This window comes from Mastigoproctus giganteus, chromosome 3 (assembly GCF_048544385.1).
Source record: "Mastigoproctus giganteus isolate SK-2022 chromosome 3, ASM4854438v1, whole genome shotgun sequence".
Lineage (NCBI taxonomy): Eukaryota > Metazoa > Arthropoda > Arachnida > Uropygi > Thelyphonidae > Mastigoproctus > Mastigoproctus giganteus.
In genome coordinates this window covers 67,278,577-67,299,539 of record NC_143577.1, presented here as the reverse complement: position 1 = coordinate 67,299,539, position 20,963 = coordinate 67,278,577, and the positions used below count along the sequence as shown (strand labels likewise).

The window sequence follows — 20,963 nt, the reverse complement described above, 5'->3', positions numbered from 1 at the left end:
GGCGCTGAAATTTGCCAATCACCAAAAGCTTAATTTTATGCTGACCTGAAGCATTAGCACACATAACGGTTACTCTTTCCTTATTAAGCTTAAACCCTGTTGCATTTTGTTCTTGGTTTCCAGCCAAAGTTTTGTGGGCAAACACTTCCATTAAACCACTGTTTCATCAGCATTATAAATTTGATCGGCCGTAAGGTCATTGTCAGATACAATTTTTTTCAAATGTTGCACTATATTCTGTTACTGCTTGTGTATCAGCTGACTGTTTTTCTCCAGTAATATCTAACTGTCTAATACTATGACAAGTCTTGAAATTCCTAAGCCATCCATCACTAAATGCGCACTCTGATTCAATGTTCATTTGCTCCTTAAAAGACCTTGCTTTGGCAATAAGCATCGGCCCAGAAATTGCCATACCTTCTGATCATTTTAACAAAAACCATTCGTACAGCACTTTATTGAGATACTCTAATTTTGGCCGATGTAAACTTTTTCTCTCAGCAATTTTATTGTAAGGCTCAGACGAGGCTGTGAATTCTAGAATTATATTCTTTGCCTTTTTTATATCTTAAATTGTAGGCTTTCCGATGTTGTATGTTTCCACTAGAACAGCATTGTGCACACCATTTTCTAGTTATTTAATTATTTCAAGTTTGTCATCACTCAGTTTCAACGTATTCTTCTTTCTCTTCACACCATGAAGTTTATTTATTTTAGGAGCCATTATTATGGGCTTGTAAATACGTATGCTGTATATGGTAAATGGAAAGAGTAGGACAAAAAATAGTGTTGCCATGGTTTGATTACTCATTTCAAAATGACTACCGCGAGCTAATTTGTTGCCGCTGGACATCTGTGGTGCTCACGCATGTGCATGTACACACACACACACACACACACACACACACACACACACACACACACACACACACACACACACACACACACACACACAAAAGTCTGCTAAATTTAAAAAGTTTGTGAGTTTTCGAAAAGTCTGAATTCTCGGGTAGTCCGGATTTCTGGCATCCAGATTTTCGGACTTTTACTGTGTGTATATATTTATATAGCTATTAGCATCATGAATAGAATTTAGAAAAATTTACAGCAGCGCTGAAAGTTTTATGCTCTTGGAATGCCATACAATATTGCTGTGCTATGCTGCTTAGTTAACAGTGAGGCATATATTTTTATACTGTTATGTAAATTCGAAAAATATACCATGCTGCTTAATTTTCAGCATATGTAAGCATTAATAGTGATGTAGAACACAAATTACACAGAGTTGTTAAGAAAGCAATAATTTGTTTCTGATGTTTTTCAGAATCAATTGCACATTCTATCTTCAAATTGCCAGTTGCTCTGAGGATGAAATATATAATTATTTTCCAAAACTATCAGCAATAATAAATTATTACTTTCTTAATTTAGTGTACAGTCTGATGAGTAACGTCTTCTATTTCTTTTCCTCCTCCTCAGTGGCATAACTAGGGTGAGGCAGGTGGGACATGTGCTCTGGGCACCAAATTTGTGGGATACTTTATTATGGTTATAAAATTCCAAAAGAACAGTTTTCAAGGGGCCCCATTTTATTTTATTTTCCCTGGGCATCATCAACCCTAAGTTACACCTCTGCTCCTCGTCTCTCTCACCCCCTCTTTTTCCCCATCCCTTTCTTCCTCTACACTCGATGCACAGGTATGGCTTGTTCATGCACACATGGGATTTTCCTTTGCAATATATATCAGGTGATTATAAAATAAGTTTCCCTATTCAGGAGACCCAAGTGTCAAAACGGTTAGAGATAGTGCTGTGAAAATCGCTGGGTATGTCATTTAGGGTATTGGGGAAGCGATTTGTAGAAGGAAAAAAATTAGTTCAAATTTCCGCCACCATGGGAGAAATTGGAGAAGTTTCCCTGTAAACATGAGATGGAATACTTAACTTAGGATTAGATTTTAATATCAGAACTTAGAAATCTAGAGATATTGTTCTATGTGCTTTCCTTCACTTGAGATGGCATTCTGAAATGGGAGGACTGTGTGGGACACAGTTTCGCATAGCATCTCATTGGGGATGTTGGCTACATGCTGTTTAATGCTTGCTTTCAAATCAACACGTGTCTGTATGCTGCCACGGTAAACTCTGTCTTTCAGGTATACCCATAGCCAGAAATCACAGGGATTGAGATCTGTGATCAGGCTGGCCAGAACTATGGACAGTCTCTAGAAATGATGTGATCATTTCCGAATGTTGAACAGAGCAGTTCCTTCACTTGGCGACCAATGTGGGGAGGGTCTCCATCTTGCGTGAACACTGTGGTCATGCAAGCATTGCCTTCCTTGCAGAGTGGGAATAATGTGATCTCTTAGAAGAGCGCAGTACCTTGCACTAGTTACTGTACACCTTACGGGAGCCATGAAGTGTAGACTCTTCAAAGAAAAATTATCTGATTATAAACTCTGCTCTGAATCAACACCATACTGTAACGTATGGACTGTATAGTGGTCTTTCATGCATAGCAGATGGATGAGAAGTTCCCTATATTTGGCAGTTTTGTGCATTTACAGCCCCCATGAAGAGTGAAATGTGCCTCATCAGACCACAGGATCATTCAGGCCCATGTATCGTCGTTCCATATGATCCAGATATCTTAGAGCAAAGTCTATCCATTGTTGCTGATCACAAGACTTTAGTTCTTGCACTACATGAATCTTATATGGGAACCAGTGTAAAATTATTCGAAGCACTTTACGTACAGTAGACCAAGGAAGGTTCAAGTCTCTTGACACACCTCTGGCTCTACTGGTAGTGTTTTTCATTCTGACCTGGAGGCCATTGCAACTGCCACTTCATCCACTACCTCAGTTCCGATATGTGGTCGTCCCCTGCCTGGAATTACACCTAAATCCCCAGTCACATTAAATTTCTTTATTAGTTTTCGATGCCTCACTGATGTCAAAGGTCGTTTGGGCAAACCTTTAAGTTTTCGATATTCATGTAGTAGTGCTGCATTAGCATTACTATTTATTCTGGTAGAACGATTTTACTAAAAGAGCATGTTCCTTTTTTGTAAGGGCCATAATGGTTATTGACAGTGGCTTTGGACTTTCTGCTTTTATCTAACAGGATGTCATTTGTGTAAGCAGTGTCTTGAAGTAAATGACAACTTTTACATATGTGCAGCACTGTTTCCCCTGGTGGCGGAAATTTGAACAATTTTTTCTTCTTGTACAAATTGCTTCCCCACACCCTAAATGACATGCTCACCAATTTTCACAGTGCTAACTGTAACTGTTTTGACACTAGGGTCTCCTGAATAGGGAGACCCTAGTGTCAAATATTTGGTTCATTGTCATTGATCTTATCAAGCTGAAAAAGAGGCCTGCCGCTTTGAAACCTTCTCGTTTTATTTTATATATAGTGCATGCATGTTTTAGCTGTTTTATTTTTTTGTCTTATTTTATATTTTAATTGTATATAATCCTGTTTTATTTTATTTTATGTAGTCAGTGATTTTAAATTCGTACATATATTTATTTATATTTTCAATTTCTAATTTTTTTTATCAATTTTAATAAACTAATAAAATAAATTTTTTTTATCAATTTTAATAAACTAATAAAATAAATTTCTAATTTATTTATTTCAATAAACTGTTTGAAGTCAGACAAAGCAATAATTCCTTATCATATCTAATACTGACACCCGAGGACTCTTTTCTAATGTCTTAATATAGTGTTTGTAACTGTTAATGCTTAGTTAGTGCATACTTGTCTTGGAATAGTTGTGACATGTATGAAGACCATATAGACTGGTTGGCTGGGAAAGAAAATTAAAGGAAAAATAAGTGTGAAATATTAAAAAAAAATGGCTATGCTCTATAAATGTTTAAAAGCATTGAGTCTATTTGAGGTGCACACAACTGCATATGTTAATGTTAGTAACTGCATATGTTAAGGCTTTGCCTATGAGTTAAAATAAATATTTCTCTTGCAAAAAAAAAATATAATATTATTTATTTTTGGTTTTAGATTTGTCTTTTTAATATTTTCAAAATTATTACTTTAATATTTTTATTTTACTATTCATTAAAATATTTTTATATTTTACAGGCTCAAATTAATGTTGAAACTCTTACTAGAGAAAAGCAAGCTTTACAATATTACCAAGAGGTATCTCTTATATATCTAACACTATTTTTACAAAATTTAAATTTAACACATATTTTACAAAATTTTAATTTAACACATATTATCTTTTCTCATTTATTTGAAACCTTCACTGATGCCTCACTGATGTCAAAGGTCGTTTGGGCAAACCTTTCTGTTGTCCCCATTCCAAAACTGGAATGGGGACAACAGAAATGGGTAGGTACATAACATTCTTTTAGTCTGGCTATTGGTCTGCTCAAAGCCCCCGAAGAAGTAGCAGACTGATGACCAAGTGGAAGAATGTTATTTACAATTTTATTTTCATTGTTTATTATAATTTTTTATTGTTATTTTCATTGTTCATCATTATTTTTTATTTTTATTTCCATTTTCATTAATATAATTTTATATAGGCCTTCCAGGCTAAAGCTAGTTTACTTTTATTAACTTATTAGTTTGGTCCTTATACACCTAATTCCCTGCAGATAGATACCGTTAAATAAAATTGACTAATATATATATATATATATATATACAGGGTGATTCGCTACCAGTGCGACAAACTTGCAGGAGGTGTAGGGAGAACAAAGATGTGTGCACAAAGGCTCACATCTGGTGAGTATCGGCTTGGCATACCCAGGGTCCTGAGCTGGATATCATCATTCTTCTCTTTCTTGGTGATTCCCTTCTACTTCTGACTCTCTCTCTCTCTCTCTCTCTCTCAGGGTAATTTAAAAATTTTTTTTTTGTTGGTTCAGCATAAGCCTCAGGCTTCCTTGCACCATATAGCTAATAATAATAATAATTTCACACACACACACACACACACACACACACACACACACACACACACACACACACACACACCTTCAAACTGGTACCTTCGAGGGGGGGTACCGCTAAATCATATTATAATTGGCATTATTTTAAATTTGACATCGGTCTTATTAATTGGATTTAAAGTGCTAAATTATATAGGGGACAATCGGCTACTGTTTATGTCTTATTACCTTTACTTTCCCTTTCCTGTTTGGTTTATTTTATTTTACGTTATTTTTATGTTATTTTTTCGCTCTACATTGTTTGCCATACTACTGGCTTATGTTTTTATTTTGTTTTATTTTGAATTATCGGATATATATATATATATATATACACATATACACAGGGTGATTCACTACCAGTGCGACAAACTTGCAGGAGGTGTAGGGGGCACAAAGATAAATCGGAATCCCATAGTATTGCAGGGTCCGAAATGCCTTTGTCATGCGGTAGAGGACATTGAACGGGAGGTCGTGTGAACAGCGATCCCACTGGAAGTCGGCATTTGCAAACCGGTTCCCGAGGCAGTAGGATGGACGAGTATTCAAATGTTGAACTGACCGAGATGCACCTCTCGTATGGAGCTGCGGACTGTAATGGGCGCGCCGCTCTACCCTTGTACCAGGAACGTTTCCCGCACAGGCGTGCTCCTCATCATACAATTTTCGCATGTGTGCACAGAAGGTTACATGAGACTGGTTGTTTCACGAGAGGTACCATGAATCGGGAGCGAAAGATGAGGATGCCAAACAATGAGGAGAATGTCCTACATCTGGCAGAAGGCAATCAGAGTACGAGTACTCGAGCGATAGGCTAACGATTGGGGATTTCCCAATCCACTCTATGGAGGATAATGTCAACAAACCAAATGAGTTCATATCATCTGCAACGCGTCCAATCATTGGAGCCTGCGGATTATCCACTCTGGAGGACTTTGCTACTTGGTTTCTTCAACAGAAATGGTTCGCAAATGCTGACTTCCAGCGGGATCGCTGTTCACGCGACCTCCCATTCAACGTCCTCTACCGCATGACGAAGGCATTTCGGACCCTGCAATGCTATGTGATTCCGATTTCATCTTTGTGTCCCCTACCCCTCCTGCAAGTTTGTCGCACTGGTAGTGAATCACCCTGTATATATATATATATATATATATATCCGATAATTCAAAATAAAACAAAATAAAAACATAAGCCAGTAGTATGGCAAACAATGTAGAGCGAAAAAATAACATAAAAATAACGTAAAATAAAATAAACCAAACAGGAAAGGGAAAGTAAAGGTAATAAGACATAAACAGTAGCCGATTGTCCCCTATATAATTTAGCACTTTAAATCCAATTAATAAAACCGATGTCAAATTTAAAATAATGCCAATTATAATATGATTTAGCGGTACCCCCCCCCTCGAAGGTACCAGTTTGAAGGTGTGTGTGTGTGTGAAATTATTATTATTAGCTATATGGTATGGTGCAAGGAAGCCTGAAGCTTATGCTGCACCAGCAAAAAAAAAAAAATTTCTAAATTACCCTGAAAGAGAGAGAGACAGAGAGAGTCACCAAGAAAGAGAAGAATGATGATATCCAGCTCAGGACCCTGGGTATGCCAAGCCGATACTCACCAGATGTGAGCCCCTGGGGTTGCTAGTATAATGGGTTAAAAATTTAAGTGGTAATGGAGAGATAAAATTAAATGTGATATGACAAATGCACCTGAGTGCAAAGCAGCAGCAAAGGATACAAAAGTTTATATATGCATGTGGAATTAATAGTTATGTTAAAAAATGTGAAGATGGGTACATAAATTACACTAAATGCCATAACTAATAGGAGAAGGATAGCAGAAAATGGAAATGTGTAGTTGTGAAAAAGAGAAAGAATGTGAAAATCCTGTCTGTTATAATAAATTAAGCAAAATTGTAGGCTGAATTGAAAAGCCAATCAGAGAGAAGGTAACTGTAAAAGCAAAAAATGATTAAGTAAAAATGATTAAATTAATATAAGAAGTAATTGCCAGCATAAGATATGGGTGGGTAATTTCGGTTATAAGTCCAAAAAAAGGGGTAGAGCAAATATAAAATTCAAATCTGATGTTAGCTAAAAGTAAAAATTGATACATGATCATGTACTTTATCAGGGTCCTTACTAAAAGGATGGACTTTACGATCCCAGCTAGCCTAGTAATTTTAATATCTTTTTCTTAACTTTTTATATTTATACTTTCTACTTCTTCTATTTCTCATTCGTAAAGCTATTAGTGCAATACAAGTGATACAAACGTTCCTACTGTTCTTAATCTCTCACTATCTTTGCCTTCTTTTTATTTACAGTTTTATTCCTTCCTATCCTCAGTTCACTCCCTTGCCTTATACCATTTGCTTGCATTAAATCGTATTTGATAATAAAGAGCTATTAAGTGCTCGATAATTCCTATATTCTATTATATTATGAAACAACAGGGAATACCTTTATTTTATATATAGGAAGCACTTAATAGCTCTCTATTATCAAATACAATTTAATGCAAGCACATATAGGAAGCACCACTTAATAGCTCTCTATTTTCAAATACAATTTAATGCAAGCAAATGGTATAAGGCAAGGGAAGTGAATTGAGGATAGGAAGGAATAAAACTGTAAATAAAAAGAACCTTGAGTGCTCAAGACTTCTGTCTTCAAACACCATACCTCTGGCAGCAAGGAAACCATTACGTGGATTGACATAAAATTAAATTTTGAAGGTCTAAACCGCTTAATAAATATGGGCCGATTATTTTCTTTGGTGTAGCTTGACTTTAGAGTTAAATTGAGGGGTCTAAAAAAGTTTAATGGGTATGGGGGGGGGATTATTCTCTACATTCCTTAAGTTGGACTAGGACTTTTCGGGGCGTTATGTTCACAGGAATAGAGCTGTTGTTATTTGGTTTTTAGGAGCATTAGCAACTAAGGCCATATTGCTCCGAGATATGCGGTGGTCATTCCCTGACCTTTCCGCATCCTCCGTATTTGGTGGTGACGGGCTCGAACCCCGGTCTAATCAAGAAGCGTGTGCTACGCACTGCTGCTCCTTCCCACCTGGCTACGGAGGCGTCTAGGAATGGAGCAACTCACAATTAATCCGAAACTTTTGTCTTATGTTGTAGTGTTTGTTTTTCAACCATGCGTATAAGTGACCAATACGCACTCACATATTGAGTGCGTATTGGTCACTTTGGGTATCATGTTCACAGGAATAGAGCAACTCACAATTAATCCGAAACAATAGGATCGGTCACTTATACGCATGCGTGAAGAACAAACACCACAACATAAGACAGAAGTTTCGGATTAATTGTGAGTTGCTCTATTCCTGTGAACATGATGCCCCAAAAAGTTCTAGTCTGACTTAAGGAATGTAGAGAATAATCCCCTCCCCCCATATCCATTAAACTTTTTTAGACCCCTAAATTTAACTCTAATGTCAAACTACTGGACTGAAGAAAATAATCGGTCCATATTTATTAAGTGGTTTAGACCTTCAAAATTTAATTTTATGTGAATCCATGTAATGATTTCCTTGCTGCCAGAGGTATGGTGTTTGAAGACAGAAGTCTTGAGCGCTCAAGGTTGAGACCGAGGGGCTGAACACTACGGTTCTGATATTGGGGAAGATGTCCCACATGTTTTGTAAAATTGATATCGCCTTCCCAAAGAATTATTAGCGCGTTGGACCAGGAGAGTTGGTTGGAAAAGAAGAAGATTCCTATATCTAAAATAAAGGTAATCCCTGTTATAATATAATAGAATATAGGAATTATCGAGCACTTAATAGCTCTCTATTATCAAATACAATTTAACTCAAGCAAATGGTATAAGGCAAGGGAGTGAATTGAGGATAGGAAGGAATAAAACTGTGAATAAAAAGAAGGCAAAGATAGTGAGAGATTAAGAACAGCAGGAATGTTTGTATCACTTGTATTGCACTAATAGCTTTACGAACAGGAAGAAGGAGAAGTAGAAAGTATAAATATAAAAAGTTAAGAAAAAGATATTAAAATTACTGGGCTAGCTGGGATCGTAAAGTCCATCCTTTTAGTAAGGACCCTGATAAAGTGTGTTATCTGTGTGACAGCACCAGTGGTTTTCCCCATCTCTGAACTGTATTCTTTGTACGTGTGACACAGAACTCTGTGAAGGCCAGAGATTTAAAGGTGTATTAAGTTCTGTTGCTATGTTCTGTTATTTCTCTGACCATTTAGCCGTTGGATCCTATTGGGACCCATTGTTGCCCACACTTTGCAATGAAGCAGGTCAAGCACACAATAGATTATTTAAGTACTCTGGCAGGCTCTGCCACCTAATTTTTTAGGATTTTAGTGGCAAAGCCTATATATATAAAAAAAAAAAGGGGGGGGCAAACACTAGAATTTGGAAAGGCTGAAAAAGGTTTACTAGCGTGTGGTTGAATTTTGACGTTGATTAGAATTTGGCAGCATTGTTAGGGATATACTTGGTTTAGCTAGAGTGCGGGAGGAGTGAAGACTGGGGGAAAACAGGTAGAAGGATGAGGACAATAGAGTATGGGGCTGTCAGGGAGAGGAGGAGACAGACCTTTTTCCCTGCCTGGGGATGTGATTTTAAAGGGAACTGGGTTTGAGTACCCGGTTCAGATCGCCAACTGCCCAGCATACTCTGGGGGTATGTTACTGGCAGTAGGAAATCCACCAGGTGAAGGAGGAGTAATCAACCCCCCCCTCCCAGTGGGGGTGGTGGGAGAGAGACACATTTACTTCATTCATAATCTGGATTCTCACTCTTCTACTTCCATTCTATTTTTATACTTTTTTTGCTTATATTATTTTATAATTTTTTTTTCTGTTAGGTTATATATATATATTTTTTTCTTTTTCCCCCTCATTCATTCATCTTTTTTCTTTCACACTGGGGGGGAGGGGAAATGCGATGGTGTATAATATAAAATTAGGGTTAATATGTACTTAACTGTAACATTTGTGGTTCGTGTCCTTTTTCTCACACACTTACTCTCTCATTCATTCTTCTGGCTTTCATTTCATTTGTTTGACTCTTGCTGTGTGCACTGCACTCTCTGGGCACCTCAACTTTCTGTTATTCTTCAGTTGTGGTGCAGGCCTAGCCACATGTTTTTGCAGGCCAGGGGAGAATGCATTAATAGTAAATGTTTGTTAGTGTATATAAAGTAATATAAGCTATTATTAACGTTTTGTATTCTTTTGGCCAATTACACTTGCTCTTTCACTCATTCCCATTCAACATAACACTCATTCACTCTCTCTTTCCCTCATGCTGGGTCACTCTTTCTTTCACCACAACTGACATTTATCCCTTTTTATCATAATTCCTAATTCACTCTTTCACTCAGTGCCCAACCTATTCATTCTGTCTTTCATTCTCATTCATTCATTCTTCTTTCATTCTACATTGCATCCCCTTGCTACTAGCTTACTGATATTTTTCAGCTAATCTGCTTCCCTGGCTGCCTACACATCTCTCTCTCTCTCCCCTACATGGTTCTTTATTTGGTGTGGGATCTCAGGTTCCTACGTATGACAGGGTAGTCCTGGGTGGGTACCCAGGTCAGTCATCCCTTTATCCATTCAACCATCCTTTTATCCATTGTCACAACTTACCCTTAATGCCATACCTCTCTAGTTTGTTCAGCAGTCTTCCATGTGCAACAGTATCAAAAACTTTCTTTGAAATCCAAGTATATGATATCAGTATTATTTTTGGCATTCAGTTCCTTTGTGACCACATCATATTATCCAATCAAATTAGTCAGACAAGACCTCCCTTTAATAAACCCATGTTGTGTCTTAACTATTACTGCAGTCTTGTCTAGATGCAGTAATCTTTAACCTTCTTTAAGGTTAAAGATTACTGCATCTAGACAATGCTTCTTTAACCAGTGATTCCATTATTTTCTCCGGAACAAAAGTTAAACTAATAGGTCTATAAATACTTGGGTGCCTTTTGAACCCCCCCTTTGTGAATTGGTGATCCATGAGGACCACCTCTGATCCAAGGAAGCTGTCATAATTATAGCCAAGGGTTTGCTTACTTCCTTTGCTGCCTCCTTTAATATAACTGGATAGATTCCATCCACCCACCCAGGTGTCTTTTTTATGTTTAACTTCAACAATTTTCCTCTACTTTGCTCTCAGTTATTACAAAATCACTTAGTTCCCTGTTAGAGTTTGATAAACTTTTGGCACTCTCCTCATTGAATAACTCCTCATGTGTGAATGTAGATGCAAAATACTCATGCAGTTTATCAGCTACCTGAGCATGATCATCAAAAGTCAATCCATCTATGCTAAGTGGTTCAGTCTGATTCATCCCTTTCCTTCTGGAGTTTACATAAGTAAAGAACTCTTTGCTGTTTTTCTTTGCATCCTTTGCCAAAGATTTCTCATCTCCTTCACCTACCTAACCTCCTTTGTGACTTGATTACAGACTAGCTTATATCTGCCGTAGGCTTCTGTGTCATCGATATTTTATATGCATCCCATACATTTTTCTTCTCTGCCACGAGCCTCATTAATTCATCTGACATCCATTTAGGCCTAAACCTTGAACAGTATTTCTTAGGTTGAATGAAATGCCTAGTAGCCTCCAAAATTAAGTCCCTGGAGGCTTCCCATTTAGAATTTAACATTGGCAACATCATCAGTTGATCCCACTGTACAGAATTTAAAAACTGTCTGAGACCCCTGTAGTCACCTTTACGAAAGCAAAAGCCCTTCCCTTTAGCCTTGATGGTAGTTACAACTTTAAGTAATTCCCACATCAGTACATTGTGATCACTGTCACCCAGTGGTTCCTTTATCTGAAAATTCTTAATGCAATGAATAATCATTGCTGATAATCAGTCAAGAGTATTACTGCCTCTGGTTGCCTCTCAAACATGTTGCTGTAAAAAAAAAAGTCATCCAAGAAAACAGTCATCCAATAAATCCACAAAAGTCTTGCTAGTGTGCGAGTGACCAACTCACCAGTTCCAGTCAATATCTGTAGCAGAGAGATCATTCCATTGGAAATCATGTGAAGTTATTACTCTCCAAGTAGTGGAAATACCACCATAAAATATTGCATCTGTACAAATACTCAGTAGAACTGACCTGATCAATGTAAATTATAACCAAATTTTTGTTTGAAAAAATGAGCAACAATATTGAAACCTTAGTTGATAAAATAGATAGGGATACTGTTTTTAATTAATTTATTGTAAAGCAGTTGTAGGGCATTGGTGAACAATAAATGGTTATTGAATATGTTAGCAAGTCTGATAATTTGAGTACATATAATATTTTTATGCACTTTTCTAGATATATTGGAATTCCAATTGTTGAAGTATATGATATTAAAGTTAAATTTATTTCTTTTATCAAACAAGTCTATGCTTTGTGGAAGAGAAGTATTGCTGAGGGTAATATTAAGGTCAAGGAAATTGGCAGCATGACTGTGTTCTCTTTATTCAATATAAGTTCACTGGGGTAAATTGCTTTAGCTATGGGTTCAAAGTTTGTGTTTAAAATAAGGATGTCATCTACATATTGAAATGTCAGAAAGTCATGATTAGGGTTACTTTTGGTTACTCGCACAGCCAGGACTCTTACTAAAAGGATGGGCTTTACAATCCCAGATCGCTGAGTAATTTTAATATCTTTTTCTTAATTTTTTATCTCTATAATTTCTACTTCTCCTTTTTCCCCATCTGTAAAGCTAGGCAATATGAGGCTGCAATATGAGGATGTGCAATATGAGGATGATACAAATGTTCCTACTGTCCTTAATCTCTGACTATCTTTGCCTTCTTTTTATTTACACTTTTATTCCCTCTCTAATCCTCAATTCACTCCCTTGCCTTATACCATTTTCTTGCATTAAATTGTATATACATATTTTCGTTAAAATTTTATATACATATTCTCATTAAATATATTCTAAATTGCATTATTCATGAATAACCACTTATTTTTGCATCCAGATTGCACTTTTAACACTTATTTTTATTTTTCTATTTTAATTTTATTACCACTTTACTTCTTAATTCACCTTAATTTATTTTCTTATAAAACATACACTGCATTGGGACTACCTTGCCCATAACTGAAAAGGCCTATGTGCTCTGGATTCATTATTATTCATATATTTTACTATGCGATGCAGAGTGGAACGGAAATAAAAATAACAAGGTGCAGTTAAAATAGGGTTAATGTCAAAATATGTACAGTAATCAGTAATACAAAAGAGCTTTCGGGCAGTATGTTGCCCTTTATCAGTTTTTTAATGGTTAATCTAATAGTCTAGAAATACAGAACCTGTGTGCATGTGATGGCAGTCATATATGGTGAACTGCATGTAGCAACAATTAGCTGTTAGAAGGCAAAGCTTGTGGCTGTAATGTATGGGAACATTGTGATTGCCAACATTTGTTAGCCATAAGGATGGTTGCTTCAGTGATAGGATGGACACGACATCCCCTGTTTCTGTTAAAGGAAGTACTAAAGCACGAGATGTGCAGTTACCCCAACCAGGTGTGGCACTGGTATTGGCAGGACCAATCAATAACCATGGCATCGTGGCATGGGTCAATGTCATGTTGGGTCGACCAGAAGTGCTCAGCAATGGATAAGTGTTCTACGTCCACTAAACGAATTGCTTTTTCATGTTCTGAAGCACGATTGCTTCACAGCAGGTTTCTGGGGTCTTAAAATCTTATGGGATAAAGTGCTTACAACTGCCAGGCAGGAAGTTATGATCCCTCATATCCAAAGTAAAAACATCAGTTCCCACCTTGCTGGAGAGTGGACTAGTCTACTCTCCAGCAAGGTGGAGAGTAGACTAATCCTGCAGTGACTGCACTAGTTGCTACGTCGGAGAAACTGGCAGAAGACTCCGCAATCGTGTTTCAGAACATGAAAAAGGCATTCGTTTTGCTTACGTAGAACCCTCAGCCATTGCTGAGCACTTCTGGTTGACTCAACACGACATTGACCCATGCCGCGATGTCGTGGTTATCGATTGGTCCTGCCATTACCGGTGCTGCATCTGGTTGGAGTCACTGCACATCTCGTGCTCTAGTACTTTCTGTAACAGAAACAGGGGATGTCGTGTCCATCCTATCACTGAAGCAACCATCCTTATGGCTGACAAAAGTTGGCAATCATAATGTTCCCATACATCACAGCCATAAGCTTTGCCATCTATGAGGGACTTGGGGGTGGTTGTGCAGGCAGATATGAAGTTCTCTGAGCAGTGCAGATGGGCTGCAAGAGTAGCTCATGGTGTCTTGTCAATGATATAGGAATTTTTCTAGCAGGGATAAGGAGGTGATTATTCCCTTGTATAAGGCAATGGTCAGGCCACACCTAGAGTACTGTATACAGCTCTGGAGGCCTCATTTCAAGAAGGATGTAGAGCTGCTGGTACGAGTACAGAGAAGGGCAACAAGATTAGTGAATGGAACAAAGGGGTGCTCTTACGAAGAAAGGCTTAAGTTTTGCAAATTACAGTGTCTGGAGACTAGGCACCAGCGAGGTGATCTGATAGAGGTGTATAAAGCCTTGAATGATTTGAGCATGCTCAATGCTGATGGGATTCTTCCTCTAGCTCAGAATAATCACCTGAGAGGGCAAAATTCAAATTGAGGAAAGACAGATGTGGGATAGACGTGCGGAAATTTGCCTTTAGCCAGCGGGTGGTTGGTTGGTGGAACAGACTTCCATCCCTTGTCGTGGAGGTTGATAGCCGAAATAAGTTTAAGGCTCAGCTGGACAGGTATTTTGAATGAACAGAGGAGTGAAGTGGAAGTGGGGTGTGTTTTTTTTTTTTTTTTTTTTTTTGGCTGATTCTGCATAAGCTTGCTTTCTTGCATCAAATGCCTCTACTAATGCTAATGCTAAAGAGCTAATTGTTGCTACACTCAGTTCACCATGCATGACTGCCATTGCATGCACATAGTTTCTGTATTTCTAGACTTTTAGATTAACCTTTAAAAAACTGATGAAGGGCAACATACTGCCTGAAAACTCTTTTGTATTACTGTTTACTGTACGTATTTTGACATTAAATCTATTTTAACTGCACCTTGTTATTTTGATTTCAGTTCCACTCTGCATTGCATATACAATGGCGCCTCCGTAGCCGGGTGGGAAGGAGCAGCAGTGCATAACACACGCTTCTTGATTAGACCGGGGTTTGAGCCCGTCACCACCAAATACGGAGGATGCAGAAAAGTCAGGGAATGACCACCGCATATCCCGGAGCAATATGGCCTTAGTTGCTAATGCTCCAAAAAACCAAATAACAACAACTAATGCTCCTAAAAACCAATATATGAATACCTTGTCCATATTTTGTGAAAGTTATACTGCTTTATCCCCTTTTTTGATCTCACTCAGTTTATTTCTTAAATTTGCTTACCTTCCACAGGTATGGACAAGTATAGAAATGCAGTCCTTGATACATGATCAGATGTAGTCCCCTGATGAAGTACGTGATCATGTATCAATTTTTACTTTTAGCTAACATCGGATTTGAATTTCATATTTGCTCTGCCTCTCTTTTGGATTTATAACCAAAATTACCCACCCATATCTGATGCTGGCTATTAATTTAATCTATTAATTTAATCATTTTTTGTTTTACAGTTACCTTCTCTCTAATTGGCTTTTAAATTTGGCCTATAATTTTGCTTAATACATTGTAATAGATAGGATTTCACATTCTTTCTCTGTTTCACAACTACAATATTTCCATATTTTGCTATCCTTCTCCTATTAGTTATGGCATTTTGTGTAAATTTATGCATCCATCTTTACAATTTTTAACAGACCTATTAATTCCATCTCACACCCATCTAGATATATATATATATATATTTTTTTTTTTTAGATTTAAATTAATTTATTTTGTGTTTGTACTTAGTTCAGTGTTCACAGAAATTTCTATTAATTATAAACTAGTTTTCGCTCAAGTTACTAAGTTGATTAGGCATGCTGTTTCAAATTAAAAAGAAGTTGTTGGCTATGAATGCAAAGGAAAGTTGATTTACTGGATTTGAATGGCTTTACTGTTGATGATCCTATCCAGGTTGCTGACAAATGAAATAAATATTTTGTATCTAGATTAACACATGATGTTTTTAGGGATGTGCATACCAGAAATATGCTTAATTCTAAATGGAAGTTAAATGATTTTGTGTTAACTGAGAGGAAAGTAGAAGACGTCTAAGCTAAAAGTAAATAAGCTACATGGTCTACAGAATCAGGTCAATAAGATTAGCATTAGTAGAGGCATACGATGCAAGAAACAAGCTTATGCAGCATCACCCAAAAAAAAAAAAGTCTCCCATTTCACCCCCCTCCCCATTCGTTCCAAATGCCTGTCCAGCTCAGCCTTAAATTTATTTAGGTTTTAGCTTCCACAACAAAAGATGGAAGCTTGTTCCATCAATCAACTACCCACTGGCTAAAGACAAATTTCCACACATCTATTCTACAACTATATTTCCTCAATTTGAAACTGTGCCCCATCAGGTTCTTAGTCTGAGCAAGAGGAAGAATGCCATCAGCATTCAGCTTGCTCAACCCATTCGAGGCCTTGTACACCTCAATCAGATCAGATCACCTCGCAGGTGCCTACTCCCCAGGCGCTGCAATCTGCAGAACTTAAGCCTTTCTTGGAAAGATTACCCCTTTGTTCCCCTCACCAATCTTGTTTCCCCTTCTTTGTACTCATTCTAGCAATTCTACATCCTTCCTAAAATGAGGCCTCCAGACCTGTACACAGTACTCTAGGTGTGGCCTGACCATTGCCTCGTGTAATGGGATAATCACCTCCCTGTCCCTGCTAGCAAAATTCCTATATATCATTGACAAAACTCTATGACCTGCTCTGGCAGCCCTTCTGCACTGCTCAGCGAACTTCATATTTGACTGCACAATTACCTGCAGGTCTTTTTCACTTTCCACTTCCCTATACTTTTGGTTATTGCTACCCATATGCAGTACTTTGCATTTGTCAATGTTAAACTTCAGTTGCCACTTCTCAGCCCAGAATCAATCCAGTTCTGTGGCCCAGATAGCTTAAATATCCAAGAAACAGCAAGCGAGGTGAGCAAGCATTATTGAATTTAGGAGAGGTCCACACAGACCCCGTGGAGACATGTGAATGTCTCTCCTATTTATGAAGGGGTGGTTTAAAGAGCAAAGTGTGTAGTTAGAGACCTGTAAACTTGACTTCTATGTCAGGAAAAATAATGGCATCAGTAATTAAAGAACTAATACAGGATATCTTGATAGGAATGTAGTTATAAAGCAATCACAGCATGGATTTGTCTGACCAATATGATTACGTATTATAAGGTAATCATAAAAGAACTTGATGCAAAAAGTAATTTTGACATCATATACTTAGATTTTAGTAAAGCTTTTAGCACTATTTCACATGAAAGAATGCTGTAAAAATTGGAGCAGTATGGCATTAGTGAAAGTTATTGCTATGGATACAGGGATGGTTGAATGGCAGAAGACTGAGAGTGGTTATTAATGTTCACTACTCTTCTTGAATTAATATTAGTGGAGACCCCCAGGTTTGAGTGTTGGGCCACTTGCTGTTTTCCGTATTTATTAAGAATGTGATTTAAGCATAATGTCAAGTTTAATTATGTAAGTTTGCTGATGATACAAAAGTTAGCAGAATAGTTAATGATAGCAGTAAAAGTGTACTTCTACAACAAGAACTGGATAACTTAGTTTGATTGGCTTAGTTAAATCTCAGTTGCCACTTTTCAAAGTGAAAAGTGGCAATTGAGATTTAACTTTTATAAGTGCAAGGTGCTTCATTTGGATAATAGTAATCCCAGAATATCACCTGTTCATCCCCTCTAATAATTTGACTAGTTCTTCCTTGAATTTATTCAAACCTACTTCCACGACAACAGATGGAAGTTTACTCCCACAATCAATCACCCTGCTATCTGAAGGCAAATTTCTGAACATCTGTCCTCTGACCATCCTTCCTCAATTTGAATTTATATCCTCTTGTGTGTAGTCTAAGCAAGAGGAAGAATGTAATCAGCATTGAGCTTGCACAATCCATTCAAAGCCTTAAACACCTCAGTTATGTATGTGTTTTATGTAAGGGCGGCTCCTAGAACAAATTTCATCTCTGCCTCGTTGCACCGTTCATTTTTACAGACTCTGTTAAGGTTAGGCCATATGTGTAGTGAGTAAGGGGGGAAGTTTTTCATCTTGTGGAGGGAATTTTCATCCCCACTTGGGAGAAAGTGGTAGGACAGAAAAAAATTTGTTAGTGAGCTTATGTGTGTGTTCTGTACTGTAATGTTGTGTTTTGGCCTTTTGGCTACCTAGAAGCTGCAATCACCAGGACAGCCGCTTCCAGGTACTTGCCCTTAGTTGTAGGAAGGCAAGGCCTCCATTGCTACTAGCTTGCCCTCCCCCCCCTGAGGGAGGAGTTACTGGATGAAGAGGAAAAAGGGGGTAGGACGATAGAGGAGGGGACCTCTCAGCCCAGAGGGTCCCGTAGCAGGGTGTAGTGCAAGAGAGAGAGAGAGAGAGAGAGAGAGAGAGAGAGAAAGAGAAAAAAAGAATGTGGCTGTCCAGAACTGGGGAGCTCCAGTTCATGGCAGAGCGCAAGTAAAAAAAAAAAAAAAAAAAAATGTATATATAACCATACAAATAAATTAGAATGGGAGTTAAAATAAAATAATGCCAGCAGTATGGCAAGACCATAGCGAAAATAGTCGAAATTAAACCTAAATTAAATCAAACCAAACAGGGAGGGAAGAGAGGGGTAATAAGAGTAAAAATATTGCAGCAGAAACTCTCTAAAATAATTTAGAAAATCTAAATTCCCTCCCTGTTTGGTTTGATTTAATTTAGATTTAATTTTGACTATTTTCACTCGTCTTGCCATACTGCTGGCATTATTTTATTTTTATTTTAACTCTCATTCTAATTTATTTTTATGGTTATATTTCAAGCATCATGTAGTGGAATATGCTTTTTGCTGCCTCTGATGTATGCTGTACCTTTTTATTTTATTTTTATTATGAAAGATTCCGTTTCCAACTATCTTAAACGTTATTCAAATATATGAATAATTATATATATATATATATATATAAATAAAAAAAAATAAAAAATTGTTTAGTGTGGCAAGAGGGCCATAACAATTATCTGCTCTGACTACTACTTCTTCAGTGATTGGTGTCTTTTTGGTTATTGATATTCGCTGCCAGGTAGTCATATTGGGAAACTCTCTAAATAGCTGTTCTCTGTGATCACAATACTCTGGGCATGTGAAGATTATGTGCTGCCAGTCCTCGCATCCCCTGCAATAACATTGAGCCATGTTAAGCAGACCAAATTGATGAAGCTTTGCGTTTATTGCTCCATGTTCTGTCACTAAAAATGAGACTTCAAAAAATTAGACCTGTCATTAAAAATGAGACTTTTGTGGATTTATTGGAGGATTGTTTTCTACAGTAACATGTTTGAGGATCATCCAGAGGGAGCAATACCTTGATCTGATTATCAGCAATGATTATTCATGCATTAAAAATTTGCAGATAAAGGAACCACTAGGTGACAGTGATCACAGTGTACTGATGTGGGATTTACTTAAGGATGTAACTACCATCAAGGGTAAAGAGAAGGATTTTTGTTTTCGTAAAGGTGATTACAGTGGTCTCAGACAGTTTTTAAATTATATACAGTGGGTTTAACTGATGATGTTAAAAACAGAGAATTCTAAATGGAAAGCCTTCAAGGAATTAATCTTGGAAGCTACTAGGCTTTTCATACCAACTAAGAAATACTGTTCAAGATTTAGACCTAAATGGATGTCAGATGAATTAATGAGGATCATGGCAAAGAAGAAAAATGTGTGGGATGCATATAAATTATCAGGTGACACAAGCCTATGGCAGATATAAGCTAATCTGTAATCAAGTCACAAATGAGGTTAGGTAGGTGAAGGAGAGTTTACATAAGCAAAGAATTCTTTGCTTATGTAAACTCTCCCTTTTATCTCCTTCCTTCTGGGAGGGGATAGATCAGATTTGTCCGCTTCATATTGATGGTTCGACTGTTGGTGATCCTTTCGATGACCATTGGTGTTGCTGCTCCAATAACTGACAAACTGAATGAGTATTTTGCCTCTGCATTCACACATGAGGATTTATTCAAGGAGGGAAATGCCAGAGGTTTATCAGACTCTAACAGGAAGCTAAGTGATTTTGTAATAACTAAGAGCAAAGTGGAGGAGAAACTGTTGAAGTTAAATATAAAAAAGACACCCAGGGCAGATGGAATCTATCTAATTATATTGAAGGAATCAGCGAGGGAAGTAAGCAAACCCTTAGCCATAATTATGACAGTATCCTTAGATTCAGGGGAGGTCCCCATGGACTGGAGATGTGCAGATGTATCCCCAATTCACAAAGGGTGTTCGAAAGGTGATGCAAATAATTAGAGACCTGTTAGTTTAACTTCTGTTCCAAGGAAAAAATAATGGAGTCACTGGTTAAAGAAGTGATGGAGGATCACCTATACAAGACTGCAGTAATAGTTCAGACACAGCATGGGTTTGTTAAAGTGGAAACCATGTCTGACCAATTTGATTGGATACTGTGATGTGGTTTCAAAGGAACTGGATGCAAAACAATAATTTTGATATCATATACTTGGATTTTAGGAAATCTTTTGATATTGTTGCACATGGAAGACTGCTGTAAAAATTGCAGTGGTATGGCATTAAGGGCAAGTTCCAGCAATGGATAAAGGGATGGTTGAGTGGGAGATGGCTGAGAGTTGTAATAAATGGATACTACTCTACATGGACTAATATTATTAGTGGAGTCCCCTAGGGTTTGGTGCTGGGCCCATTGTTGTTTTGTGTAATTATTAATGTTATCGATGAAGGTATATCAATCTTAATG

At 37.4% G+C, this 20,963-nt stretch overlaps 1 protein-coding gene across 1 annotated transcript in view; it reads left to right on the top strand.

Annotated features, from left to right (window-relative positions):
* Window positions 1–20,963, top strand: part of LOC150088059 (centrosomal protein of 135 kDa-like) — a 507,662-nt gene that overhangs the window by 270,427 nt on the left and 216,272 nt on the right. The window contains exon 12 of the mRNA XM_090369998.1: window positions 4,116–4,175. Within this exon, the coding sequence (XP_090226124.1) occupies window positions 4,116–4,175 (60 nt within the window). The remainder of the gene's footprint in view (window positions 1–4,115; window positions 4,176–20,963) is intronic.